Raw genomic sequence first — 15,053 nt, forward strand, 5'->3', positions numbered from 1 at the left:
TCGCCCACTGCTCACCTCCTGCTGTGCGGCCCAGTTCCTAACTGGCTGCGGCCCACTACTGGTCCACGGCCCTGGGGTTGGGGACCCCTGCTCTAGAGGGAAGAAAGTGTTAACAGGCTGTTAAGGTAAAAGCTGATGAAGGCTTGAGCCAAAGCAGAGGGGATGGCGATGAGAGAAAAAGGGAGGATCTCACTGAAGAAGATGCCTTAGGACGTGGTGACCATTTGGATGGGGTAGAAGGGAGGAAGCTGAGAGTTAGAACTTGGGTGTCTGGGTGGGTTAATGGAACAGACGGGAGGCTAGGCAGGGCAGGGAAGGAAGATGATGTACAGCACTGCGATCTCTGATTCTGAGGCACCTCTGAGCCTTCTTGTTCTCCATCACGTCTATCTAGGCCTGGGGTCTCTACCTTGTAATGTTCAGCCTCATCTTCTGGGGGTTTCAGTAGCTCCTCTAGCGTGCGCACCTCCTCACTGGTGATATCGGCACAGTAGGGCTCCACCGAAGCCCAGAATCTGCAGAGAGAAGCAAAGCCTGACGGGGTGCCCCCTGCCCCACCAGCCTAACCCCCGGGCCCTTCCACAGCCTCCAATACCCAAATCCCAAGGCCCATTTATGTCCCCTGGCCCAGAACCTGTTGGGGGCGTCATTCTTGGGGATACGTGGCACGTCAATTGGGTCATCAGTGAATTCATATTCCTGGATCTTGGGCTGAAGGTTTTTGGATTTGGGTCGCCCAGGGCCAGGGCCCGGCCCATGTCCCGCCTTCCCTTCCAGTTTCTGCTTCTTGGGCTTCCCATGTTTGGGGGGAGCACCAAGCTCATGGTCTCGACCCAGCTTCAGGAATCGTCGGTCACCTTTCTTATCCTGCCAGTCGGTGAGGATCTGAAATTCACAGAGACTGTCACTGAGGGGGAGAAGGGAAGACACAGGGTAACTCTGTCTCCCGGTGAAAAATAAGGATCTAGAGCTCAAGAAGGCGCCGTCTCTCCCCCTCCCCTTTTTATCTAGCAAATGCCTACTCATCCTGCAAAACTCAGCTCCTTTTCTGTGCCCATCTCACAGGATTTTATTCATATATTTCTCATCATTCCATTCACTTGTTTGTCTGTATTGATTCACCTCTGTAGCACCCAAGCTGGTCACACAGCATTCGGCAGTTCAAACAAGTAGATCACATCTCAGTGCACATTAGCTCTAGGAAAATACGCTGGTGGTAACTTTCTGGTGGAAGCAAGCATGCCTCCCAGCAAACCTTTACTTCAAATGTCACCACAACTGAGAAGCCTTTTCTGAATCAGTTATCCAGCTTCTTAGATGCTAAAATACAACTGATTGTGCCACAGCCCTGCTCAAAAAGCTTCAGTGGATTCCCAGGGACCACAAGTTAATTTTATTCATCTTCTGAAGTCCAGTTAAAATGGCATCTTCTTCCTCTGTGAGTATCTGGTACTTCGTACCTCCACTGTAGGCCCAATCATGTTGTTTGGTCATAACTAGAATAAACAGAATACTTTGTCTCTTCAAGGAGATTATAAGCTATTGGAGACCAGGAAGTTCATCTTAACCATCTCTGGTCCCCAGGATCTGGCATAGCACCTGGCACCCAGGGCTCAGAGAATATTTATGCCATAAATAGAAATAATGAGAGTCATACGAGTAAATAATGTTTGACATGCTTATTTAGTGTGAGACGTTGGGCTGAGCCTTTGCAAAAAGTCTTTTTAATTCTCACAAAAGCTCTGAGGTAGCTCCTATTATCCAGCCCACTTGGCAGATGGAGAACTGATCCTCAGAGGCAGGAGGTAACTTTTGCAAGCGTTGGAATTTAGCATTGGCAATAGCAACGCTAGCAAGCGCTTAGGTCAGGATTCAAATCCAGGCCTCCCCATTCCAGTTCCCCCAGTACTCCTAACCACAATAGCACTTCTCCTGGTACTTGTCTGACCTCCCCTTCCCTTTAGTTGGCAAACTCCCCAAAGGCCAGAACTGTCCTAATTACCTCTCTCTAGTGACTAGCACAGGACCCAGAACATTGTGGGGAGTGAGGGTCACTAGTTGCTTAGTGAATCAGAAATCTCGCAGTGTATGAGGATCATGCACATTCTTGCATATTTTCCATGTCACGCAAGCCCAGTTTGGGTCTCTCTCTTCCCCACTAAGCCCCTGTAACCCAGGCCTCAGCAGATGAGGCTAACCCATAACTTGTCACAGTCCATCCCTGGTGATGTACCCTCTGTGGGGTATCACCTGGGTTTCGGCCTCAAGCACCCGCAAGCGTCGGCTGGCAGAAGACAGCAGGGTCTCAAGCTCCAGCTGCAGAGTGTCCAGCTCCTCAATACCGATGCCATCATCCTCAGAGCGGGCCAACACTGCTGTGTAGCGGGGACAGACCTTCAGGTGGTCCACAGACTTGAAGTCGTGGAACTGCAAGGGGCAGTCCTTCAGCTCACTCATGGCCCAGGATAGGGGACGCTGTGGAGCTGGAGAGGAAAGGACCACTGATGGGGGGTGGGGGGAAGTGGCACAAGAAAAGCCCAAGGGCTCCTTCCATCCAGGAGAAAGTCAGGCTTCAGTAACCTATTGACAAGGTTGATGGCACAGCTCCTACTCGTAGAGCACCTACTGTGTGCCAAGTGAGGTGCAGACACATTACTGGCTTCTCATTGAATTCCTCACCCAACCCCATGAGCAGGGACCATGCTCATCTCCATTTTACAGATGAGGAAACTGAGACTCTGTAAGTGTGTGTTCATGTCCAAGCTTACCAACATGCAATTTGAATCCAGATAGTTTTGAGTCTGTGCCCCTAACCGCCGTGGTATACTACGCTTGTCTTCCTGATGCGCTTCCCTGCAGTTCCACTCTTCCTGAATGCTGCAAAGCCCCAGAGTTCCAAGCATCGCATACTTATTATCTTAATGTTCTTTGGGCCTCCCAGCCTCTCCTTGTCTCACCCCTCCCCACCTCTGCCCCTTCTCTTTGCCCCGGATAGTAAAATATGTGGGCTGGTAAGCCAGATATATCTGGATTCAAGCCCAGGCTTGACCAATTTCTATTTATGTAGCCCTGAACATGTTGATGAACTCTCCTGAGTCTCGGTTTTTCCATCCGTAAAATAGGGCAAAAGAAGCCTGAGTCTGTTTCCCCATAATTAGTCTGAATCTGTAAAATGGGGTAACAATAGTACCTACCTCCCAGGGATGTTCTGAGGATTAAGAGATGATGCCCGTCAAGAGCTCAGTTCAGTGCCTGGCACAGAAAAAGTGGGGCTGGTTAATGGCTGGCCCCACCCATGGATCGCCCCAATGTCCCGCCTTTAGGGTCCCAGTCCTCTAAGAACACCCTACCCGCGGCCTCCGCCCCCTCTACCTCCTCCTTGCTGCCTCCCACGGCCCCGCGGCCACGGGAGGGGGCGGGGAGTTCCGGTCGGTGCGAGCAACCGCCCCGGAACTGGCTATGTGCGGTGCCCCTGCAGTTGACGCGGGGGCGGAAAGACGCGAGGGCCAGACCCTGTGTCTTTCGGAGGATGGAGGTTTGCGGGCAACAAGCGAGCTCGCTGCAGGTGGGGTGGAGAGGGTATGCCTCGCGCGGACCCTAGGGAACAGCCCGGCGCCGGGGGGCGGGGCTCGGCGGCCGGGTTCTCTGCCGGGCAGTTAGTCCTGTCGAGCCCCAAAGGCTGCAGGTAGGAGGGGCCCGGAGAAAGGATGGGGGCGCAGAACCGGAAGGATCGAAGGGCTCCTCCACCTCGCCGTGTCCTAATATGGTGCCCAACCTGAGGCCGGGCTGCACCATTGCATGACTATGAGGGAAGAAGGCGGCAAAGACGACAAGACGGCCAGAGTCGCAAGCAAGAGCTCCATGGGTAACGGGAGAAGCTTGAGTAGTGACTTTACACTTCAGGAGCCTAAAACTGCCAAGACAGTCCTAGGGAGAAAACTTCCGAGGGGCCAAATGTTCTTAGCCTCCTCCTCCCCCGCTCGGAGCGTTGATGGTACAGTCCAGACGTCCGGGCGGAGACTGCGGCTGCGCTTCTCGCGAAAGAGAAGGCGGCGCGGGACTGGCCACTTCCGCACTTCCGCTTTCCGGCCCAGCCAGCGCCCGCGATGGTGAGAGACGGGCCCCGGGCCCGGGACCCCCGCTGTTCTGTCTCAGGGATCTGGGTCTGGGGGAGATGCGGGTTTGCAGCGGAGAGGCCCTGGGCCGAGGGATGCAGGGGGGGTGGGGGCACCCTGAGGCTGGGAGAAAGAGGGCGGGGCGGGGCCGAGGTGAGGAAGGGGCGAGCGGGGGACGCCCTTGTAAGAAGCAGGCCTTGCGGCTGCATAGTCTGGTCTTTGAAGCAGGTGGGGGATACTGAGGCATGGAGGAAGCCGGAAGTGGGCTCTCCTAGGTTCGTGGTAGCGCCTCTAAGGCACGTAGTAAGCCTCAGCCCGTAGTAGGGCCACCTCCCCACCCAGAGTAGACCTTCACTAAATACACTCCCCTGTTCTCTCTTACCCGCTTGACCCCACAGTTCTCTCAGGGAAAGTTCCACACTTGCTTATCCCACTCTTCATGTTGCCCCAGCCTCGCTTCTTTCTCACTGAAGGACCTCTTTTATGCTTCTTCTACGTAGACCCCTTCCTGGTCAGAACTCAACCGTATCAGCCTTACTGTAGAATATAAGCTCTCATACTGCTGACCCCTCCCTTCCAGGAAATCCTCTTGATAACTGTGGGTGTTCCTGGCAATTGAGACTTGGCTCACTACCTTCCTCTCTTTGCACTCTCTCTGGTGATACCTATTTAATGTACAGGTTTTGGTGACCATGTGATTTATGGTGACTCCTAAATCTACCTTCCTAGGTTCACCTGGGAAGGTTCTCTTTCAAGGTTCACCTGGATATCTTGAAGACACCTTGAAATTAGACCTCTGGATCAAAACTCATCTTCTCTCCCTAAACTTGCTCACCCTCTTGTGTTACTTATTCCGCCTGTGTCCTCTTATGTCAGCTAGAAAGCTGGAATATTCTTTTTTTGTTTTAATTTAGGCCATGCCTCTTGATTTTTTAAACATCAAACTTGTTGAGATATTACACGAGAACGTGTCTGTTCTATTTTTGAAAGGGCAGGCACCACAGGGCTGGCCACCTAAAATGCACCTTTTTCAGATTTGCTGTCTGAATTTTGACAGAGATAATCTTGCTTGTCCTGCATTGCTCCAGGCCAAGCCCTCATTACCCTCCTTAAATAATCTTCTCTGCCTGCTCTCTCACTTCCCTCTCCTCCAGTCCATTCTCCACAGAGTTGCCATGCAACTGTAGTCATGTAACTTCCTCCTCAGAAAGCCCCAGCAGTTCCTTGCCACCTTAAAAGAAGAGCTACACTCAGTAGCCTGGCATTTGAGATTCCCCATGAATCTCTAGGCTACTACTGCAGCCTCATCCATAGAATCTAAACTGCTTCCTGGCAACACTGTACTTACTACTACTTCTGGAACTCTTACTGCCCTTTTTTGTTATTCTGATCTTGCTTAAGTTATTTTTTCATTCATTCACTTATTCTACAGAAACTGAGTAAGACAGTGTATATGTAAGGTGCTGACTGACTTAGGTGCAGGGTATGTAAATTTGAATAAAATAGACATGGTCTGTTGACCATGGAGCTTACAGTTTAGTGAAGGAGAAAGTTACTTTATTAACGATATATAAAGGGTGTGTCACTGTAAATTATAGTAAGTGCAATGAAGAGTGAAGTCAGGAAAGGCCTCTCTGAGGAAGGAGGAGGCCTTCCCTGAATAAGCCAAGATCTAAAGGATGACTTAGGCAAAGAAGGGGGAGAAAAGCCTGCAGATAGATGGTTTGGCATGTGTGAAGGCCTGAGGTGAGAAAAAACTTGGCTAATACGAGGAACTGAAGACAGGCCAGTGTAGCTAGACACCGTTGCCTCTATTGGGAATGTCATTCTACTTTTTATCATTGTAAAGTCCTCCTAATCTTATTTCCATCTTCAAATCAAAACCAATTTCTTTTGCAAATAAAAATTGTAAATTTCTTTTACATTTTACCCATTATATCATAGTTACTTTCTCTGTTTTCCTGACCTAGTCGAGCTGTTTTAAGGGTAGAGAAGGTCTTAATCATCTTTGAATTCCCAGCCTGGCACACTGTAGATTTATACATTTGTTGGCTCAAAAGGTAGATTGAAGACAGTCATTCACCTGTATGCTTCTAGACCAGAATTTCTCAATTTCAGCAGTATTTGGGGCTGAATAATTCTTTGTTGTGCATTGTAGGGTATTTAGCAGTATGCCTGACTTCTGTCTACTCAGTACCAGTAACCCCTACCCCACCCCACATTGCGAAAAAGAAAAATGTCTTGACATTGCCAAATGTCCCCGGGCAGGCAAAATGGTCCCCTGTTGAGAACCACTGTTCTAAACCTAGAATGAAAGGCACCTTGAAGGCCTACTCTATTGTGTTTACTGTAGTATCTGAGAGTCAGGGACCCTGAGTACTGCCTGGCTCCTGTGTAGCTGGACTAGGGGACCAGTGGGTTTGGTGAGACAGATTCTGATCCTCTGTTGGCCTTTTTCCTACAGACTGCCACTCTCCGTCCCTACCTGAGTGCCGTGCGGGCCACACTGCAGGCTGCCCTCTGCCTGGAGAATTTCTCCTCCCAGGTGGTAGAACGACACAACAAGCCCGAAGTGGAAGTCAGGTAGGGAAGGAAAAGGGGTGGGGTTGATGGGTGCAGCACCCAGAGATGACTGTGTGCCATGAATAACTTCCATCCTGGAGTTGTCAGTACAACTACAGTTCACATTTTTTGTCTTGCTGCCAGATGAACAATGGTTCCCAATTTGAAGTTCAGAAAATAGGGTCAGTGGGTTGGCAGGACAAAACTCAGGGGAGAAGGTGCTCTGGAGTCAAGATTGCTTGACACAAGGTGTGACTTCTCAGCGTAGGGCCATTTGGGAATTATCTCCCATGGAGTTAGTGAGCCCTCTGGCAGTTTAAGGAGTAGACTAAGAATTTAGTTACCTGAGATGCCATCTCTATTCTTTTCTAATTTAAAGATCAAGGATTCCGCCCCCCCACTCCCCCCCCCCCCACCCCCCCCCCCCGCCCAAAGGGAGGGGGGAAATGGACTCTTCCGTCATCTACTCCAAATATTCCGTACTTGGGATTATTTTCTCTTATGTAATTTATGTTTTGTAAATAAATTATTCTTTTTCCCCTTTAAAATTTAATCTGGGACATATACAACTGAGATAAGCAGTGTTACCACACTAAGTTGATATGATCTGAATTTAAGAAAACTGACAAGATGTTAGGATGTGCCCTGTTATGCTACTTAACATATATGGTTTCCAATAGGCATTTCTAAAGGATAATAGCTCCCAGGTAGCACCAACATAGTTAACGACCAACTATCATCACAGGGATCCAGGGACATCAAAATGGGAACTGAGCGGAGAGGGATCTTAATGTTGAACAAGTGAATCCTTCTGGATTGATCATTAAAGGAGGCCAGACTGTTCTATTTTAGCTTGTCCTTATCTCTAAGGCAGGTTCTCTCCTCATTCCCTAAACAGTGTATGGGTTTGTCTACAGTTACGAAAATAAGAGCTGTCATTTTTAAAGCTCCTACAGTGTGCCAGGCACACTGTTAGACACTTGACCCTTTTTGATCTCTCTCAGTCCTCAGCAGTGAAATAGGAATCAGAGTCATTTTACAAATGAGGAAGTTGAGATTCCAACAGGGTAACTTGCCCAAGGAAAGTAACAGAGGAGGCTGGATTTCAAAACGTTTTCGCCCTGACTCCAGAGCCTGTGCTCTTTCTGCTGGAGAACACGCTTGCTGCCCCCATCTTGGAGCACCCCTGCTTGTGAGTCTCCTATTCCTTGGACTCTGTGGTCCCAGATAGTGATTCTAGGATCTGCTGTGGGGTCTCCTTGACCATTCTGTTCTTTTATAGTACAGAGGCCTCTGTGATTTTGTGTTTTCAGGAGTAGCAAAGAGCTCCTGCTACAGCCTGTGACCATCAGCAGGAATGAGAAGGAAAAAGTTCTGATTGAAGGCTCCATCAACTCTGTCCGGGTCAGCATTGCTGTGAAACAGGTGAGCTCACCACAGATCCCCTGCCTCACCGGGAGGCCAGGGGCCCCCATGTGAGAGATCAGCATGCCAGATTCAGGGTGCAAAGAAACCCAGGTTCTATTACCAGGAAATGATTTGCCAAACTCATCAGCTCGGTAGATAAAGAGAGATCAGCCCCATCTTCTAGGCCTTGCTCTGCATTAGAAGGCAGGAAATGTAGCAGCCAAGGCTACAGGCCAGTTTGGTGTCAGGTCACAAAACTTTTCCTAAGGAGTGAAGGATAAGTCCAGTTCAGAAAAATAAGCAGTAACAGTATCAATTTGATAGCCATGAACTCCGAAAGGGAGATTTAGGGTAAAAATATGAAGTGTAATTTCTTTTTCTTTTTTTTAAAATAAATTTAGTTTATTTATTTATTTTTCACTCTGCTGGGTCTTCGTTGCCCTGCACAGGCTTTCTCTAGTTGCGGCGAGCAGGGGCTACTCTTCCTTGCAGTGTGCGGGCTTCTCATTGTGGTGGTTCCTCTTGTTGCGGAGCACAGGCTCTAGGCACACAGGCTTCAGTAGTTGTGGTGTGTGGGCCCAGTAGTTGTGGCGCACGGACGTAGTAGCTCCGCGGCGTGATCTTCCCGGACTAGGACTCGAACCCATGTCCCCTGCGTTTGCAGGCGGATTCTTAACCACTGCGCCACCAGGGGAGTCTCAGGAAGTGTAATTTCTTATCTTTCCTCTGTGTTTCACAAATGTCTGACACTCCCACTACCACCATAATTTCTGCCATATTTATCGACTACTTGGACACTTCTTTACTTAATAGATTTCTTTCAATTAACTTATTAACTTATTATTTATTTATTTATTTATTTATTTCTTCTTGGCTATGTTGGGTCTTTGCTGCTGCACGTGGGCCTTGTTTAGTTGCCACAAGTGGGGGCTACTCTTCATTGCAGTATGTGGGCTCTAGGCGCGTGGGCTTCAGTAGTTGTGGCGCGTGGGCTTCAGTAGTTGTGGCGCGTGGGCTTCAGTAGTTGTGGCACGTGGGCTTAGTAGTTGTGGCTCATGGGCTCTAGAGTGCAGGCTCAGTAGTTGTGGCGCACGGGCTTAGTTCCTCCGTGGCATGTGGGATCTTCCCGGACCAGGGCTCGAACCCGTGTCCCCTGCATTGACAGGCAGATTATTAACCACTGCGCCACCACGGAAGCCCAACTTATTTTTTCCTACTTAAATTTGTTTGAAAAAGAAACTTTGTGCCACAAATGGAAAAACAATACCACTTGCCAAATTGAGGACAAGTCTAAAAAACAAGCACGTTGAAAACAACAAGGTTATTAAGTTCAGACTAGACACTTTTGCCTATAGAAAGCTCTAAGCCAAGGGCCTGCTCTCTTTGTTGAAAGGGGAGATTAACAAGTGTTGGGGGCTGTTAAGGGTGTGTCTGCCCTGTGCAGCAAAATTCTTCCTTCAGAAATGTTGAGAGTTCATCAGGGAGAAACTTTGGGGTTTGTTTGATGTTCATTGTTACTAAAGTGGAGACCACCTAAGGTTATCTCTGATATTCTTCACGGTATGTATCACAGACTAGAAAATGTAGCACTAGTGAAATAAGAAAGGAAAGGGTAGTTTTGAATATAGATGTGGACTCTGGAAGGAACAGATAAAAGGTCTGGATTTGCCAGGACTTCCCTGACGGTCCAGTGGTTAAGACTCTGCACTTCTACTGCAGGGGGCACAGGTTCTATCCCTGGTCGGGGAACTCTGCATGCCATGCGACGTGGCCAAAAAATTAAAATTAAAAAAAGATGTGGGCTTGCCAGAATTACTTTTCTGGAATGGGTGAAGGCAAGATCATGATAACGTCCCATTAAGTTGGAGGGCCCTAATGTAGTAGACCCTCTTTTCAGTTGGCAACCAGTTACCCCACGATTCAGAGTTCAGGTGGTGGTGTTCCGATACCCAACCCTACTACCTCCAGCGAACCTGGGAGAAATTGCAGTCAGAAGACCAGGCTCCAGATTTCTGTTGGCCTGGAGTGTCAGCTTTAGGGAAACACATTTCTCCTTTGCTCTCACCAGGCTGATGAGATCGAGAAGATTTTATGTCACAAGTTCATGCGCTTCATGATGATGAGAGCAGAGAACTTCTTTATCCTCCGAAGGAAACCAGTGGAGGTGAGACTGTGTGATCCATATGTTTGTAATACCCAGAATTCCACTACCGCATCAACTGTTACTGGCCTGGGATTGTTTCTAGAACTGGGATTGCTGCTCCCCCAGCTGTAGGGCACCCACAGCCTTAGTTGAGAGTTGGCCTTCATTTCGGCTGTTGTGGGAATAAGGGGAATCAGCTTCGGAGGCTGGGTCTACCTCAGCCATGGAAAAGGCAAAAAAATGAGATGCATTGTGCACCTTCCCAGAGCCTATAGTCTAGCGGCAGAAAGGGCATGATGAATCAGAAATCTAAACTCTGCCACCAACTGAATCATAGTCTCAAGGCCACAGTTGACATTGGGTCACTTGTTGTCTGACTTTGTACTTGAGTCCTCTCTACAGACTCCCTGCCAGATCGACTCTCTGCCAGTGACTAAGCAACTACCACAGAGAGCAGCAAACACCATCGTCAGACGCATTAGACATGTTGGCCAAGCTCGTCCTCATCCTGAGCTAAAATTTCTCCTGGTCCTAGATCTAACCTCCAGGGCCACCCAGAATAAATAAAATTGCTCTTCTACACACAGCCCATCTGATAGTTAAAGACCTCAGTCCCTTCCTTCTCCCACAGCATCTTCGCTTCTCTCTGGACTAGATGTTCCTTTTGTTTGATGAGATTCTTCTTTGACAAGATTTCCAGTCCCTTCACTCTCCCTTGACTCATTCTGAATGCAACTGTCTGTGCCACAGATAGTCTGCCAGAGATGTCTGATAGACACAAAATTCTCAACTGGGTTTAGTTGATCCAACTGTTGGTTCCTTGGATCCAACATACACACCCCACCAGAGCAGGTGGGCTGCTGCCTGAAGGGCATGTCGCTTGGGATAGGGTCACAAGCAGCTGGAAGCATGTGGCTAAGTGGACGTAGAGGGCATGGCCAGCTCAGCGCCCCCAGGATGCTGATTCTCTCCTGTTTCTTCTCTCCCTTCTCCCCACTGTCTTCCTTCCCTAGGGGTATGACATCAGTTTTCTGATCACCAACTTCCACACAGAGCAGATGTATAAACACAAGTTGGTGGACTTTGTGATCCACTTCATGGAAGAAATCGACAAGGAGATCAGTGAGATGAAGCTGTCGGTCAATGCCCGTGCGCGCATTGTGGCCGAGGAGTTCCTCAAGAATGTAAGTGTAGGGGCCTTCCTGGTTTGTTTCCAGAAGTAGAAAGACCTATGGGTCGTGCTGAGAATTTAGCATCTGGTGGGAAAGTGGTGCCAACTGAGCGTGAATATTTCCTGAGGCCTCTAGGAACTCTGGTGGGCTGCAGGTCAGCCCGATTCCTTGGGGCGGGAGGGCCCGTGCTTCATGTTGGAGAGCTGCAGGGCATTTTTCATCTCCGGGGGCCTGGGGGATGCCTCTCTTAGTCGCTCATTTCTACATCTCAAAGTGTACACAGTCCTTCCCTGTATCTAGTTCAATCCCCGAGTGAGGCAAGTTAAATCCACATGTGAATTTTCTAGGAGTATAGGGCAGTTAATCAGAGTATAATTCCACGTTTCAAACAGACTGGAATAGTTTCCTTTGGCATCTGCTTCTCAGGCTTAAAGTCATGATTTCTTCAGCCTGTTTTCCATCATTTTCACGGCTTAAGTCTTACAGATCCCTCTTTAGTTGTTTGTGCCTTCGTGACGGAAAGGACTACAGCCCTTTGAGGAGGACGAATTGTTTACACTGATGAAGTGATGACACAGTTGTTCTTTTTTAGTCATTCACGACGTGCCTTCTTTTTTTTTTTCTTTTTCCAAACAGTCCTTGGTTTGTTGTTATGTTCCCCTCAGAGTCGACTATGATCCCTAGATGGTAGAATTAGTGTTTACTCCTACCAGTGCATACAGATCCAGCCCAGGAGGAGCTCAGATTCCTGAAAATGGATATTACACCCGCTTCCCTTGGGCTTTAATTACACTGAGGACAGCCAGTGTACAAAGTAGCTGTACTGTGCAGCCAGGGGAACACGCTTGTTCAGGTCACGCAGGCCGTGGAGTCAGGCCACCTGTGTGTGAGTCCGGCTCCACTGCTTCCTTGGGCACGTTACAGAACCTCTCGACTAAGCCTCAGTTTCCTCGGCTGTGAAGCGAGACTGTTAATTAATACGTACCTTTCAGTGTGGTTGAGCATTAATGAAGAAATGTGTATAAAGCATATCATCTGGTGCATAGTAAGCTTTCCCTGTATTGTAGCACAAGGTTATATGGCCAGGGCACTGCGAGGCCTCTAAACTCAACGGAAGAAAAATAGTTCTTGTCCCAATTTAGTATTTGGGTCATTCATTCAACAGTCATTTAGTTGTTACAGTAATTACATTTCTGTGGTAATACAGCTAAAAATGTACATTCAAGTATCTCATTTAATACCTAAAACAATCTTTGAATCAGGTGGCATCCCCATTTCATAGATGAGTTATCTGGACTCTGGAAGTTAAGTCATATGTCCAAGGTGCCTCAGCCAGTAAGTGAAGGAACCAGGAATTGGAGTTTTCAGACTCAAGATCTAAGATAGTATAATGGCATCAGGTGCATGTAAGGGTCGGGCCGGTAATGTACATGAGTGAGGCGGGCCATGTGGGGATCTGGTGAGCACATGCCTCACCTGAAGAGGATCACCACCGCACAGCTCTGGCCCTCTGTGGCTTCATCAAAAGAATCTCAAAATCTGGATCTTTGTGCAGTGTACTATATTTTCAAGGTTGGCTAATTCATATTCATATCGACTAATTCATATTCTTTTAAACCGTGGGCCAAACAGTGCTCATCTTTGGGCTGAGTTCAGCTCGTGGGCCATTGGTCCACAACCTCTGGTCTATAAAATGTCCAGGGCTGTTCTAGGCACCATGGGAGTTATTTGAGGTTAGAAAGCATTTCAAGGGCCTGTCTTACTTGGAGGACCACCCAGAGCTTGACACAGAGTACCAGATCCTGGGTCCCTCTCTGAATCCCCAAGCATTTGCATGTGAGCCCCCATTTCTAAAGAAGGCAACCTCAGTTCAGTAAGCAAGGCACAGTGACAGGGCTTTTTGGCAGCCCTTGTGGCACGACCAAGGGGAGCTGTGGAAAAACCCATGTCACCCTTAAATTTTCTGCCTTGTCCAGTGCTAGGTTTTAGGGCCAGTGCCCCAAAGGTCACTGCTGAATGCTGGCTAAATTAGAGTGTGCCCACAGGGTGTCCTGAGACCGAACCCTGCCCTGCAGAGATCTGAGTACAGCTGCAGCTCTCAAATCAGCCCACCTCCCCAGAGCAGGCCTGCGAGGATACAGTAATAACCATCATTCACCGCCTCTTGGTTCTCTTGACAGTTTTAAAGCATCTGGCTGGATCTCGTGGCCTTCCCCCTCAGACTCCCCCGTGTCTCTGCGAAGGCGTCCTGGAGTTACTCCCCAGAGCAGCGGTGGCGACGGCGGCAGCAGCAGCGGAGGGGAGCTGGGTGTCGGGGTGGGCATTAGATGTGGGAGGGGGGGGTGTGCTTGCTAGCTGGGCAGCAAAGCAACAGTGGACCTGCCCCAAGGCCACATGTGCCTGGTCAGGCTGGCTTCTGATGTTCAGTCCCCTGGGCCGGGACAGATTTTTTTTTAACGTCTTGAAACTTAAAACTCTGTGCTTGTAGGAGACTGTAACCTTTTTGTCTTTTTTTTTTTTTTTTTTTTTTTAAACAAACAACCTCCACCTCCAGTGGCTGTGACTGGTCCCAGTGATTGTACCTTATTGGTCGCTGTGGGTCTGGGCGGGCCTGGAGCCAGAAGGCGACTACTGTTCCTCCCTGGAGCCACCACAGGTGGGGAGGGAGGGAGGTTTCAGACTCCAGGTCCTCTCCCTCGTTCTCTTATTTCCTTGGGCCAGTAGAAGCGGTGGAGACCCTCTGCCAGCTTCCTGAGCTCTGCCTGAAGATGGCCACCCAGCACTGGTTGGGGACAAGGGCTGAACTGGTGGCCACCAGCCACGCCTAGGAGCTGGGGCCTGAAAGCTAGGCAACCTCTGGCCGCAGGAGCCTCTTCGTGCCCTCCCAGCTGAGAGGGGCCGCTGTTTCGCCTTGTCTTTCAGTGCAGTGCCTGTGCTAGAGGTGGAGAGGTGAGTCCTCCAGAGCTTCCCGGCTGGGGCCTCCTGCCTGCTCTGGCTCCTCTGCTCCCACGCTCGCTGTACCTTTTCTTATTCGGGTGGATCCTCCCTCCCCTAATTAAAGTCTCTTTTTGCCCCTCTGGGGGTGCATGAGGTCTGTGCTCTCTGTGTATACCTGAAAAACTGGGAGGTGAGGCTTTTTCTTCCCTAAAACCATCTGGCTGGCACTTGGGCCTGGGGGTCCCCACCAGAGACAGTTTTGCGATTGGCCCCTGGCGTTAGTCTTGCCCAGGGCCCTAACCCAAGAGACCTCTATTGCAGTCCAGGCTCCACCCATTTCTGAAACTGCTCTCTCTGCCTATATAGAGCTTTGGTCCTTTTCATGTAATGAGCTCATTTGGGCTAGAAGGTAACCTCAGAGAAATAATGATCCCATTTCATGGCTAAGGAAACTGAGGTTCCATGAGATGCAGCAGTCTGCCCCGAAATTCCCAGCTAGTGAGCAAGAGGGTAGAGTTCAAATCCAAGATTTCTGCCTTTACCTGTGCTGACAGTAATCACTAGCCACGTGTGTCTAATTGTTACAGTTAAAAAAGTTTAAAATCTACTGTCTCAGTCCTACCAGTGCTCAATAGCTACAAGTTGCTGATGCCTGCCGTGTCACAGGGTATGTAAATAGAACATTTCCATCATTGCAGAAAGTTCTCTTGGACAGCA

General features: G+C 49.1%; 2 protein-coding genes across 8 annotated transcripts in view; one reads left to right on the forward strand and one right to left on the reverse strand.

Annotated features, from left to right (window-relative positions):
• TADA3 (transcriptional adaptor 3) overlaps window positions 1-4,632 on the reverse strand; it is an 11,122-nt gene extending 6,490 nt beyond the window's left edge. The window contains exons 1-5 of one of the 7 annotated variants that reach the window (XM_022564749.3): window positions 4,498-4,632; window positions 3,195-3,252; window positions 2,251-2,483; window positions 635-885; window positions 410-515 (exon numbers count right to left, since the gene is read on the reverse strand). In XM_022564749.3, coding sequence (XP_022420457.1) covers window positions 410-515; window positions 635-885; window positions 2,251-2,457 — 564 coding nt within the window. In that variant the 5' untranslated portion in view covers window positions 2,458-2,483; window positions 3,195-3,252; window positions 4,498-4,632. Of the gene's footprint in view, window positions 1-409; window positions 516-634; window positions 886-2,250; window positions 2,484-3,194; window positions 3,253-3,350; window positions 3,772-4,497 lie in introns of those variants that run through there. The other 6 variants (XM_022564748.3, XM_089919650.1, XM_022564747.3 and 3 more) reach the window with 6 other exon arrangements.
• ARPC4 (actin related protein 2/3 complex subunit 4) lies at window positions 3,981-14,489 on the forward strand. The gene is made up of 6 exons (XM_022564752.3): window positions 3,981-4,109; window positions 6,580-6,698; window positions 7,991-8,102; window positions 10,153-10,248; window positions 11,241-11,411; window positions 13,580-14,489. The coding sequence occupies exons 1-6, from the start codon at window positions 4,107-4,109 to the stop codon at window positions 13,583-13,585; spliced, it is 507 nt and encodes a 168-aa protein (XP_022420460.1). The 5' UTR covers window positions 3,981-4,106; the 3' UTR covers window positions 13,586-14,489.
• The last annotated feature ends 564 nt before the right edge of the window (window positions 14,490-15,053 follow it).

This window comes from Delphinapterus leucas, chromosome 10 (genome assembly GCF_059928025.1).
Source record: "Delphinapterus leucas isolate spDelLeu-1000000601 "Yukka" chromosome 10, BTC_Dleu_Yukka2, whole genome shotgun sequence".
Lineage (NCBI taxonomy): Eukaryota > Metazoa > Chordata > Mammalia > Artiodactyla > Monodontidae > Delphinapterus > Delphinapterus leucas.